General features: G+C 56.4%; 1 protein-coding gene across 1 annotated transcript; it reads right to left on the reverse strand.

Annotated features, from left to right (window-relative positions):
• Positions 1 to 4,366: 4,366 nt before the first annotated feature.
• SNAI1 (snail family transcriptional repressor 1) lies at positions 4,367 to 12,321 on the reverse strand. Its single transcript, XM_027046609.2, has 3 exons — positions 10,429 to 12,321; positions 9,304 to 9,831; positions 4,367 to 5,359 (listed from the first exon to the last, which is right to left on the reverse strand). Exons 1-3 carry the CDS (start codon positions 10,508 to 10,510, stop codon positions 5,175 to 5,177), a joined length of 795 nt encoding a protein of 264 aa, XP_026902410.1. The 5' UTR covers positions 10,511 to 12,321; the 3' UTR covers positions 4,367 to 5,174.
• Between the last annotated feature and the right edge of the window lie 567 nt (positions 12,322 to 12,888).

Here is a 12,888-nt window from a genome sequence, read left to right on the forward strand (position 1 = left end):
CCCACGTAAATATATATATTTAGTTTTTAATTTAGACAAATACAAACTGAGCCCTTCACCACACTGAGTACAGTAAAGGCACTAGGATAAGGTGTGTTAATCACACGTCAAAGGAGCCTCCCATCTAATCTTTTCAATTTTTTTTTTTTTTTTTTTTTTTTTTTTTTTTAATTAAAGAATAAACTCCCGGGGCTCCTGGGTGGCTCAGTCGGTTGAGCGTCCGACTTCGGCTCAGGTCATGATCTCACGGTTCATGAGTTCGAGCCCCACTTCGGGCTCTGTGCCGACAGCTCAGAGCCTGGAGCCTGCTTCGGATTCTGTGTCTCCCTCTCTCTCTGCCCCTCCGCTGTTCACACTCTGTCTCTCTCAAAAATAAATAAGCTTAAAAAAAAAAAAAAAAGGAGCAAGTAGGATCCAGATCCCCGCCTGCCAGAGTACCCCCATCCCAGCTCAAGCATTGCCCTTGAGTAGCCGCCAGGTCCCTAATGGGGCCCAGATGTGCCCAGAGGTGGCCCTGGCCCCAGCCCTGACCGCCTGGACACTGTGTGGCGATCAGCTTTACAGCCAGTTTCTTTCCTGGACTCGCCTTAAAGAAGAGCCCAGGGGAGGATCGAATGGCCCCGCCAGACCCTGCTTCCCACTCCATCTCTGGCAGCCCCACGGCTCTAAGCTGCTTGGGCCCAGACAGAGGGGGCAAGTTCTGCCCTCTGGTAGAAAGCCAACCAGTAAAAAGAGAAGGAACGGCGGAGCTAGAAAATCGCCACTCGGCAACCACCACAGTAAGAACTGATTTAGGCAAAAATCGCCAGTGAGGCCTGGAACAGTCGGTGGAAGTTTGGGGAGTAACGGGATATTCACATGGTCTTGGAATGTCTCCCCACAAGATACGGATTAAGTACAAAAGGGGAAAAAGAGGAAATTTATCCCCGCAAAACCTGGCAGACACTCCTGAACCAAGTGGTCGAAGTTGACGTCACCCGTGATGGAACAAGTGGACCTTGTGTGCCTCACGATACCTTGCACTGAGAAAGACACAACGCCACTTCTGTGGTTTCGCCAAAAGCGCACCGCCCAAGCTTAATCATGAGGAAGCATCAGGAACGTCTAAACTGGGGGACATTCTACAAAATAGCTGGTCTGGACACTTCAATAACGTCAAAATCGTGAAAGGCCAAGAAAAGAGCTATTCCAGGATAAAAGAAAGTAAGGTGACAGGACCAGCTTGGGACCTGGGATCTCCCCTCACCGGCAGCCCCCGTGTGCTGTGGGAGACATCACTGGGACAGCTATAGAAACTTGGTTATGGCTGTGCATTGGATAACAGTATAGCACCGATGCTCAATTTCCTGATTTGGATCATCAAACTATATGGTTATATGAGAGAATGTTCTTGTCCTTAAATATCCATGCTCAAAAAAAAATTTTTTTGGAGAGGGAGAGGGACAGAGAAAGCATGAGTTAGGGGAGGGGCAGAGGGAGAGAGAGAAAATTTTAAGCAGGCTCCGTGCTCAATGCGGAGCCTAACACAGGGCTCGAACCCACGACCCTGGGATCATGACCTGAGCTGAAATCAAGAACCGACTGAGGCACCCAGGTGCCCCTCCATGCTTAAATGTTTAACAGTCAAGGGGCATCAATGTCTACAACTTGCTCTCAAATGGCTCCAAAATAAATAATGTGTGGGTACGTGTATATATGTGTGTATACAGACAGCAAACGCAAGCATAAGAAAATATTCAATATTTTGAAGAATCTGAATGAAAGAGTCCAGCTTTTTGTACTTTTCTGTCAGGTTAAATTATTTCAAAATACAAAGTACTTTAAAAATCTAAAAAACTGGGGCACCTGGCTGGCTCAGTTGGTAGAACATGCGACACTTGATTCTCCAGGTCATGAGTTCGAGCCCTACATTGAGAGTAGAGATTACTTAAGACAAAAAAAAAGTCTTTAAAATAATAATAATAATAATAATAAACAACTCTAAAAACCATTTCCCTTCTCCTTCTCTCTTTTTCAGACCACCCCATTCCACCTCCTGTGACTCCCTAGAGAAATGCTTTTATTATTTTATTGTAAATCCAGAGTTTCCATATGCAAATACAAACAGGAATGAAATACATGTTTATTTCCACCCCCTCTTCTTCCCACAAAAGGGAGCATGTACTGCAAGTTATTTTTCACTTAGCAATATGGCTGAGCGGGGACGATCCCTTATCAGGACGCAGGGACGCCCCTCATTCCTTTTATCCCCACCCACCTGGGCTCCCCGGGGCCAACAGCCCTTTTTGTTTTAATAACCCCAAATAACCCTCACCTACTAGCCCTCAGGTGTGCACCCCAGCCACCCGGCCTCTTGAATCAGTCTCCCATGGCCTCTGTCACCCTGGGCCGGGCCAGCATCATCTCAGCCCCGGGACCTTGGGATTCCCAGCTCATCCCCCCCCACCCCTGCATTCTCCACCAGGAGCCGGGCGGGCAAGTAAAGCAGGCTTCACTCCCTGCTTGGGTGCCCACGGCTGCCCAGAGGCTCGGTGGCTACACTCCCGAGTCCTCAGGAGGCACACATCCTCTCCGGGATACGAATGCTTCACCCATCCCACCCTGTCCCCCTGTCCCCGGCCCCCTGGTCTTGCTCTGGTCTCACTCTGCGTAGGGCAAGTTCATTCCAGCCTCCAAGCGGTCATGCTTGCTGCTCCCTCCCGCCTGGAACTTTCTCTCCCTTCAGGTCTCAACTGGACCATCAATGCCGCCCGCCCAGGCCTCCGGTTCTGCCGCCAGCGGCCTGCCTCATGGGGTGAGCCTGCCCCATCGCTCGAATTCTGTCTTGGCAGAGTGTCACCGGAGGAAAGCGGCTTGTGTGGTCAGTCACTTGTTTTCTGTCTCCCCCACTAGAACCGAAGTTCCACGAGTGCAGGGGGGACCGTCTGTTCACCGCTGTGCCCCAGGGACCTAGAACAGGGCCTGGCACACGCAGTGCTCCTCAAGACCTACTGAACGAAGGTCCCTTTCCGGTCTCCGTGAAGGAAGGCACAGCCATCACCCCATTTTATGCAGGCAGAAACTGGGGAGCCCAGAGGGGCAGCGCCTGGCTCTGGGCCCTGACAGGGGCACAAGCCAGGCATCCCTGACTCCCAGAACGCTCGGAGCCTGGCACACCCCATGCCGGGTGTCGGGGAGGGGTTTCCAGCAGGCCTGTCCCCCCACCCGCCGCTCCCCACCCCGGAGTGTGGGAAGTCATTTATTCCCTCACCACTGGTGTCGGCACCTACTGTGGGGTGAATATACATGACGGCCCAGGGACACGGGACACAGTAGGCCCTCAGCAAATTGGTGCCCAGCCCCCAACCCCCGCAACTCCCTAACTTCCCTTCAGGGAGGCCAGCTACAATTTGGCGATTGTTAGAGAACTTTTTTTTTTTTTCTTTTGGGAGGAAAGCTGCAAGTCATTAAGGGCTGCTCCCGGCCCGCGGGTCACCATTTCCTGTTTAGAAGAAAGAATCATCTCTCCTTTGGAACATGAAGCTCCCCCCACCCCCGGCCTGACTCTGGGGCTCTGGGACGCCTGGGAGTCCTGCTCGGCTCCCCGCAGGAAACTGGCACCTTCAGCACCTTTTGTGCTCAGAACGGACACTCATTTTCTCCTGGCCCCAGGAGGGCCCCAGAGGTGAGGTCACCGTGACAACCAGCCAGGAGTGAATTATTCCAGCCTAGGACGCAAGCTAACTGTCTTCCCGTCCTGTCCTCGAGCAGGAAGCTGAATGACCCCTACCCTTTGGCCTGGCTTCTCACCCTCTCGGCTCCAGCCAGCCAATTTCCTTGCATCAAAGGCCATTTGGTACCCAGCAGCCAGACAGAGGTGTGGGTCCGACAGGGAGGCCAGAGTGGGGCCCGGAGCCCTTGGAAACAGGAAGCACATCCTCTGTCCCCTTCATGCTCAGCGCATTCCACTCCCTCATCTGGGAGAAGCAGCCAATCCCTCTCCAGACCTGCAGTGCTGGGGGCAAAGCCGGCAGCCTGGGAGCTGGCTTCTCACCCTGTGGGCCTGGTCCGCCTCAAAATGGAAGGACGAATCGATCAGGGTCACATGTAAAGTGCAAGGAACCTGCGCATCCCACCCCCCCCACCCCCCACTGCTCACTGGCCCACAGGTGTTCCCACCCTCCCCATCAGACAGGACACCCAGGCTCAGAGGAAAACCCACGTGCACAAATAAAGTCCCTGATAGTCAAAGTCAGAAGTCCAAAGCCACATGACGTTTAAGAGGACAGGATTTAAGCCCATGTTGGGAATATCCGAGCTCCAAGGACCCCTGGCCCCTCCTCCCTTCCTGAAGGCCCTTTAAAACACCCACCCCTCTAGAAAACTAAGTAGACTTTCTTAATACATAAATTAACCACTTTATTGAATATCAATAAACTGTACATATAACTATACAAAACGTTTCCTTAGTACAAAATGTTGCTTGCAATATAAATACCAGTGTACCTTTAAAAATGTAAACATCTTCCTCCCAGGCCCACCTGTCAGACCCCAAAAATAGTTCTGGGAGACACATCGGTCAGGCTGAAGCACCCCACTCGGGCCCCCAACAAGTGACAGCAATTACTCACAGTCTCTTTTGAGACGTTGTTAAATTGCCCATGAAACAGGTGCCACCATGACAAACAGGAGGCTGAAATAGCTGCCCAGGCCCGGGGGCAACCTGGGGTCCAGACCAGTCCTTGTGTCAGTGACCGCCCCCACAGGCCCTGGGGGTGAACCTGCGCGGTTAGTCACACCTCCTGGAGGGGTGGCCTGAGGGTTCCGGGTGGGGGAGGAGTGGGTTCCCCTGAGTGGGGGGAGCTTCCTATCAGTCTGTCTGCTTTTGTCCCGGAGCTCAAAGCAGCTGTATCCAAACACCTTTGGATACACAAACCCACACAGAGAGGCCAACTCCAGAACACTTGGCTGCAAGCCACCCTCCCCACCAGCCGTTCACAGAAACGTCCACGGGAAGGCCTCTCTCAGAGCCCACCGAGGCACCAGGGCAGAGAGAACTGGAAAAAGGTCCTCAGAGTCCTGCGGGGCAAACGCAGCCAAAAGGGGGAGCTCAGAAGGGAATTCCGTGGCAGTTGGAAGGATGGAGGCCACAATGGCCGGGGGAGGGTCTGGAGAGGCAGAAGGAGCTTTGAGGGTCAGCGGGGGCCCCCCGAGCAGCCTGACTCTTGGTGCTTGTGCAGCAGGGACATGCGGGAAAAGGTTCGGGAGCAGGTCTTGCACTGATACTTCTTGACATCCGAGTGGGTCTGGAGGTGGGCCCGAAGGTTGGAGCGGTCGGCGAAGGCTCGGCTGCAGTGGGAGCAGGAAAAGGGCTTCTCTCCTGAGGACAGAAAACAGGAGTCGAGTGCTAAACCACTTGGGGTAACAGCTGGCATTTATTTGAAATCCTGGTCCCCCCACCCCGGCCTTTAGAAGCCAGATCACCCCAACCCTGAAGGAATCCCATGACCCAGAAAAACCAGGCCCTATTATCTGGTGCCCAAAGTCCTAGATGTGATCGGGAGTTCTGCCACCTCCCACCGGGTGACCTTGAGCAAGTCATCTGGCTTCTCTGAGCCTCCATTTGCTCTTCGGTAAAATGGAGCTGTTCACCCCCGCACCTATAGGAGTCAGTAATCCAGAGCCGGTAAGTAAAGCCCTCATCATGGCAAGCTGGCCGGGGGTGCTCAACACACCATGACAATGATGGTGACGGAATTTACTGAACACTTACTTTGTGCCAGGGACTCTCGCCTCATTTAGTCCTACCTCTGTCCTCAGTTTAGAAACGGTGAAACTGAGGCACAGAGAAGCCACGTAGGATATGCAGGGTCACCCAGCAAGAACCAAGCACCCTGATTCCAGAGCCCTTGATTTTAACCACTACACAGACAGCCTCTCAGGTAAGGGGGCTCTAGTGGGTACTCCTTATTATCACGCCGGGATTCACTTCATCGGGGGACAAAGCTGGAGTCAACCTTAAAGGCTCCCGGCCACACCCCTCCCCCCAGCAGGTTAGGCCACTTCTCTGAGCTGCTTCCGCATCACAGTGCTGCTGCCTGCCGACCATGTTCTTTCCTTCCCTTCGTTGTCAGTGATCTCAAGTCTTGAAATTCAGGGATCTCCCCTGGATTCACCCCAAGCCTCTAGCCCAAGGCCTGGGACCCCGCCACAAGGCGACAGAAACCTTTTACCTTATGACTTGTTTAGAACCCCTTTCTACCTGTGCCCCTCGTACCACCTGCCTGGCCCAGGCCGTGCTGAAAAGAGTCCTGCTCCCGGAGCTAGGTACACAGTACGTGCTCACTCAAGAAGTGTTTATACAAAGAGAAGTCTGTTGTTTTTTAAAGCCTCAGAGGAGCCTGACCCCTCAATCACCACCAGATAATGCTGTTCACCAATTTTTCCTAATTCCTGCCCCAACGAAGACGATATAAGTACACAGTCCGAAAACACTGACAATGTTATTGTGTTTTCTTGGGGGTGCAGCATTTCCTACTAAATAAGAAGGCCAAATAGTAGCTCATTAAACAAGTACTTATCAAGCTTCCACTATGTGCCAGCCAATAAAACTGAACATTCTTTACTACAAAGTAAAATTCTATCCTCCCACTCTCAGCCTGATATGCCCCTAGGCCATGGCCCACTGGTTAAATCTGTGTTGGAATTCAAGAGCAGGGAATGAATGAATTCCATCAGCCTCTGGGTGCCTGGGGCACTGTGCTGGGCACCGGGAGGGAGGGGTCCAAAGTCAGATGCCTGAGGCTGACTGTGGAACCGTCCACTCAAGGGCTCAGTCTCCTGGGGCAGAGAGAGACAAGGCAACAGGCCACACCACGGAGCAGGGGGACTTAGCAGGAGGACTAGGGAAGGGATGTCTGAGTTAACTGGCTCGGTCACTATTGAGCACCCTCTGCATACTAGGCCAGGAAGGTCTGATGACTGCACTACAAGGTCCACATGAAGTTCTTCCTCCTTCACAGACTCCCTGGTGAACTAAGGGCTTACTGGCCACAGATCTGGGTAAGGGGGCACGGAGTCCTATTTCCCCAGGACACGGAGAGCCACTACCCTCTCACCTCCTTGACAGAAGTGAAGCGACCCTGGCTCCAGCCTTGTGAGCTGTGACTTGGGAAAGTGATTTCCTTCTGTGCCTCAGTTTCCTGATCTGTAAGGTGGGGGTTACAACGGCACCTCCTTCCTGGGGCTGTCGATTTACTGCATTAACCCAGGTAAAGGAGGCCCTGGGCAATACCCTTCCCACACAGCAAGTGCTCAGTGAACGCTACCTTTATGCTTCGTAGGATCAGACACAACCGTGAACAAAGGAGGGAGGCCTTGGTAGGATGTGATGGGGTGGGGGGGGGGGGGTCTGTGTGTGCAAGCAGCAAGCACAGACCTGCACCCCTTGCAGATCCCCCACCCCCGCAGACGTCTTTATGGTGATCCTGGCGAGTGTGAAATCGGCACCAGGCCGGCGGGGACAAAGGCCGCCGAGGGGGGCACTGTACATGCGATACTCCCCGGATTAAAGGGGCCTGACACGCTGCAGGCCAGCAGCTGAGGCCGGGAACAGGTGCTGGGCACCACTGGCCCATGCACCTGCTCCACTCCCCCAGCCCCCACCCACTGGGCCCACCATTAAGACACACAATGGGAGTCAATGAGGATGGTGATGGTGCATTTCAACAGGCTTTTTGTGTCTGAGCCATGCCTTTACATGAAAATAATGTCAGGATGGGAGGGGGGAGAAGCTGGGGGGCTCAGGGGAGCACCCCAGTGGTTTCAACTCCCCCAAATAGAGCCCTCTTCAGCCCAGGACAGAGGCCTGGCAGTTGGCGGGACCTTTACATCAGGTCCCTTTAAAATCAGGGCTGTGTGTGCACGAAGTGAGAGAGACGGGGGTGGGGGGGGGATGCCCGGGACACTTTGTGGGAGTCATAATATCAATAATGCCTGCAAAACGCCAGGCCTAAACAAACCACCCCACTGACCCTCATGGCTCAGAGGTCAGCCACTGAGCCAGGAAATGCCAGAACTGAGGTCTCCAAACCCGTCAGCCTGACCCCAAAGCTGCTAGCTACGACCCTTGAACCTTCTCCCAAAGTCACACCCCAAAGAGCAGCCACCTTTCAAGTTCTGAAAGGACGCAGCCGGCTACCTTTTCCACATTTCCAGAGAGTTAAAGGATAGAAAAGTCTCCATTTCACAATTTTCTACACATTTAGTCTCATGTTTTTGAAACACAGGTAGAACTGTGTTTTCTGCCGGCAAAGGTATTCCCAGGGCCGCAAGATAGGACTAAGTTTATCTAGTCCACGGTGGGGGCAGGGAGAGCAGCCCTGAGAACCATGATAACAAATTATTATGAAGTGATTAAGGAGACACTGAATCTTGATACCCGCCCCTAACAAGTGCTATCAGAGTCCTGAGGCTCAGAGAGGTTCAATCACTTGCCCAAGTTCACACACCACGGAAGCGGCGCGAACATCAAAAACATTTCTGTGCAGGGGGCACCGGGGTGGCTCAGTCAGCTGGGCGCCCCAACTCTTGATTTCAGCTCAGGCCACGATCTCACGGTTGTGTGAGTTCGAGCCGCGCATCAGGCTCTGTGCTGACCGTGTGGAGCCTGCTTGGGATTCTCTCCCCTCTCTCTGCCCCTCCCCCACTCGCCTGCTGACTCTCTCGAAATAAACAAACATTAAAAAAAAAACATTTTCGTTATCACGTATCGAGTGGTGGCCCAGGTGCTTTCTGCATATGCTTTCTTTCATGTAACCCGTGCAGAACCCCCACAGGCTGGTCTCATGCTCATTTTACAGACGAGGAAACTGAGGCCAGAGTGGGGACACAGCAGAGCAAGGTTGGAAGAAGTTCTGCAAGCAGGATTCTGAGCCAGGTGGGGGGTCTGACAACATCCTGCCTGGCTGGGGAGGGGGTGGGGGTGGGGGTGGGGAGGGCGGGGCGCGGTGGGCTCCTTCACACCTGGCCCCGACAGCTAGGTGTTGGTTGCACCTTTCCCCGGACCCCCAACTCCAGCCCATCCGGTGAAGGATCGGAGGCTGCGGAGTCTCACAAAGTCACCCACCCAGCCCATCTGCCTGGCTGACCGGCGAATAGTGCATGTGGCCGCCCCGCGTCTCCGAGCGCCGCGAGCAGGCCCGAGCCTCAGTTTGCGCACCCCGAAAGCGGCAGCCGGCCCGGCCCCCCACCCTGACCTCGGGCCGGCCGACAGGCGGAGGCGGGGGCGCGGGCGGGAGGGCGGCGGCCCGCAGGGACACTCACCGGTGTGGGTCCGCACGTGGCCCTGCAGCAGCCAGGGCCTGGAGAAGGCCTTCCCGCAGGTGCCGCAGACGCAGGGCAGCGTGTGGCTGCGGATGTGCATCTTGAGGGCGCCCAGGCTGAGGTATTCCTTGTTGCAGTACTTGCAGCTGAAGGCCTTGCGAGTCTGGGAGTCCTTGGCCACGGAGAGCCCGGCCAGCTGCGCGGGCAACCGGCCCAGGCCTGGGAAGGCAACGTAACCCTCGGCCTCCAGGGAAGAGGCCGAGGTGGAGGAGAGGGACGAAGGGGCCGGCGAGGGGGGGCTGGGCGGCTGCGAGCCTTTCCCGCTGTCGTCGTCCGACAGGGAGGTCAGCTCCGCAGCCTTGGGGACCTCCTGGGGCAGAAGGGCGGCCCAGCCGATGGGCTGGGCTTGGGGCGCCAGGAGAGAGTCCCAGATGAGCGTGGGCAGAGAGGCCGTGGGGTTGAGGACCTCGGGAGGCGGGATGGCCGCCAGCAGGTGGGCCTGGTCGTAGGGCTGCTGGAAGGTAAACTCTGGGGGGAGACGGAGAAAAGGGCATTCGGTCAGGCATTCGGTCGGTCGCGCAGTCAGTCAACAAACCGTAGCCTGCTGGGGGCGGGGGCGGGGGGGGGGGCGGCGCGCGGGGCCGGCGCTCAGTACTTACTGGAGGGAGGAAAGAATCGCGGCCCCGACGGCCCGTCCTGCCCGCCCGGAGCCCCTCTTCACCCCGGCCGCCCCGCTCGCCCGCCCCGGCCTCCAGATCTCACGCGCAGGGCGCCGCCCAGCCCCGACTCGGGGGCGGGGGGGGTGGAGTGGGGGGGGGCCCTGCCCCTGAGTCCCCGCCAGGCCCCGGCCCCCTCCTTTCCCCAGTCGCCCCGCCCGCTTCTCCCCTGTCGGCCGCCGAGCAGACAACTCACGCAAGACCACCGCCCTCGGAAAGCCCTCCTCCAAACAGTCCATTCACCTGCCCCGGGCTCCTCACACCCCTCAGCACACCGCCCCGCGCCCGGCCCCTTGGCTCCATTTTGGGCCCAGGATTTTGCCCCCGAGTCCCCCCTCCTTCCTCCCTCCCAGCCAGCCTTCGCCGGTCTCCCCGAAGCCCCCCGGGGTCCCTCACCCCGTCCACTCACCTGGAGAAGAGTCGTGCAGCTCGCTGTAGTTGGGCCTCCGGCGGGAGCAGGCGGACTTCCTGACGAGGAAAGAGCGCGGCATGGTGGCCAAAGCAGCCGGGGGTCGCCGGTTCGCACAGGGGTCGCGAGGCACTCCACCCGCGAGGCCGTGCCGCTGCGCTCTGAGTGGAGACGTGCCGCCAACTCCTTTAAGTACTCCAGCCTCTGGAGGGGCGTGGTCGAAGGATGCCACGCCCCTTTGTCACCTCGGCGCCAATCGAGGCGCGCCTTCGCCGGAGGCCACGCCCCGAGCAGGTGCGCCGGGGCTGGCGGGGCTCGCGCCGCGTGGCGCTGGGGGCCGGGCGGGGGCCGCTCGGAGGCCCGGCCGCGGGCGCTGCTCCGATCGCCCCGCGGCGGATTGCCGGGGGCGGGCACAGGGAGCCCCAGGCGAGGCGGGACCCCCTTCGGTACCCCGCGCGCCCGCCTGCCCAGCGATGCACGGTCGTCTGCTTCTGGCGCCCCCTGGCGCCGCCCGCCGCGGGTCTGGGCACCTGACGTTCCGAAACCGCCTCCGCCTCAGGCTTGGGGAGGGGGCGGAAATATCCTCGGCCAGGCTGGCGCCTTGCAAAGAGCGTGGGATTCACGAAGTACTATACACATTTCGGGGGAGGCTGCGAGGAAATGAACACCTTCACGTGGCTGCTGGTAGTGTGAAATGCCACAGCCTCTTTTGCAAAGCAATCTGGCATCATCTAGCAAAAGGCATCCGTTCCTTCACTTAGCAAATGTTTACTGAGCACCCGCTACGTGCCAGTCACTATTCCCGGAGCTGGGGACACATTCCTGAGCAAAACACTCGGGGTCTCTACCTGTATAGTGTAGCTCGCCGTACGGTGGGGGAGAGAGACGAAAGTAAACAGATAATTATTAAGCAAAGGGAAGTGTGCTTTGATGGGGGGAGGCCACAGGACGCTGTGACAGTCAAGAAACGGGTCACCTGACAGGGGGTCGGGGCAACTTCCCAGAGGAAGTGAAGAAATACCGAGGGGAAAGGCCCGAGGTAAGACTCGGCCTACTTCAGAGTCTTTGAGAGCAGCTCCCAGGGATGGGGGTGGGGTGGCCAAGCCTGAGAGGTCAGATCTGCTGGGCCTCCAGGGCCTAGAGGAGTTTGAACTTTGCCCCAAGGACACTGGGAACCAAGACAGGATTTTCAGCTGAGGAGGGACCTGTTTAGAGTCTGGCTGAGAAAGATCACTCTGGGCAGGTGGGAGAAAGAAGTGGGGAAGGGAAGGGCTGAGGCAGGACTTCTCGCCTCTCTGGGGCGTCATCAATACTGTGTCTAAAGGATCTAACGCTGGGCTCCACAGTGGGGGCACCGACTGGTCCCATGGGGCGTGGGCCCAGGGGAGGGACAGCTGGAACCTCACCCTCAGCTCTCCCGGGGACCCACCACTCCAGAGAGGGCCATGCCAGGCCTGGGGTGGGGCTGGAGGGACAGAAATAAATCCATAAATAAGTCCCATCCCACTTGTTTTCATCTATGAAGCAAGGGCTATGAAAACCTGTAAGTCCCACTACTCACCACCTAGAATGAGGGCAGGGACAATTGTCTGTTTGGGACAACTGTGTTCTAGTTGCTGAGTCGAGTCTAGGGTAGGGGGGAGAGATGGGCCATATGCAGTCACTACTTAGAATACACCCCTCTCCTGTGTCTATTTAGTTCCAAAATATGATTCTCCGCATGCAGCCAGAGGGAGGAGTAAGACCATGTCTCTCCGCTGAAACCCTCCCATGTTCCTGTCTCACCCAGAGTAAAAGCCAAAGTCCTCACCACAGCCCTCCGCCCTGCTGATCTGACCTCTGCTGACCTTGTCTTGAGCCACTCTCCCCATTCCCCAGGCACAATGATCCCCCCCCCCTTCTTTGTGTTCCTCCACATCCCAGCCCTTTACCACCACCGGTCCTGTGGTGGTAAACCTGCCAGCACCCCCCCCCCCCCACCTCTCTTCCCCCAGATCTTCACCTGGCTGGCTCCTTTTCAGTCTCTGTTTCAACATTTTTCACCAATGGCTCAGCCTCATCAGTGATGAGAGAAATGCAAATTAAAACCACTGGTGAGATACCATTTCACACCCATCAGAAGAACAAAAAGTTAAAATTTGGTCAATATCAAGTGTTGAGGAGGGTGTGAGGGCAGCAGGACTTTTGTCCCATGCGGAGGACGGTGTCAATGGGCACAACCACTTTGAAAAAGCTTGGCATGAGCTAGTAACAGTCTACTCCTAGGCCAGCGGGCATCCCAGGGATTCTCAGCCCTGGCCGCAGATTAGATTCCGCTAGGGAACACCCAAGCCTGGGCCCACCTCCACATACACCCTGATTTAATCAGTCGGGGGGGGGGGGGAACTGATTAATAATAAACATATTAACATGTTTTTCAAACTCTCCAGGTGATTCTACTGAGCACTGCTGCCCAGCCCC

The sequence above is a fragment of the Acinonyx jubatus genome, chromosome A3 (assembly GCF_027475565.1).
Source record: "Acinonyx jubatus isolate Ajub_Pintada_27869175 chromosome A3, VMU_Ajub_asm_v1.0, whole genome shotgun sequence".
NCBI lineage: Eukaryota > Metazoa > Chordata > Mammalia > Carnivora > Felidae > Acinonyx > Acinonyx jubatus.

Bases quoted from the DNA above. Each gene is read 5' to 3' on its own strand.
- SNAI1 (XM_027046609.2), bottom strand. From the start codon at position 10,510: ATGCCGCGCTCTTTCCTCGTCAGGAAGTCCGCCTGCTCCCGCCGGAGG. The intron at 9,832-10,428 runs GTGAGTGGACGG...GTCTCCCCCCAG, and splicing joins GCTGCACGACTCTTCTCCAG to AGTTTACCTTCCAGCAGCCC. The intron at 5,360-9,303 runs GTGAGTGTCCCT...TTCTGTCCTCAG, and splicing joins CCACGTGCGGACCCACACCG to GAGAGAAGCCCTTTTCCTGC.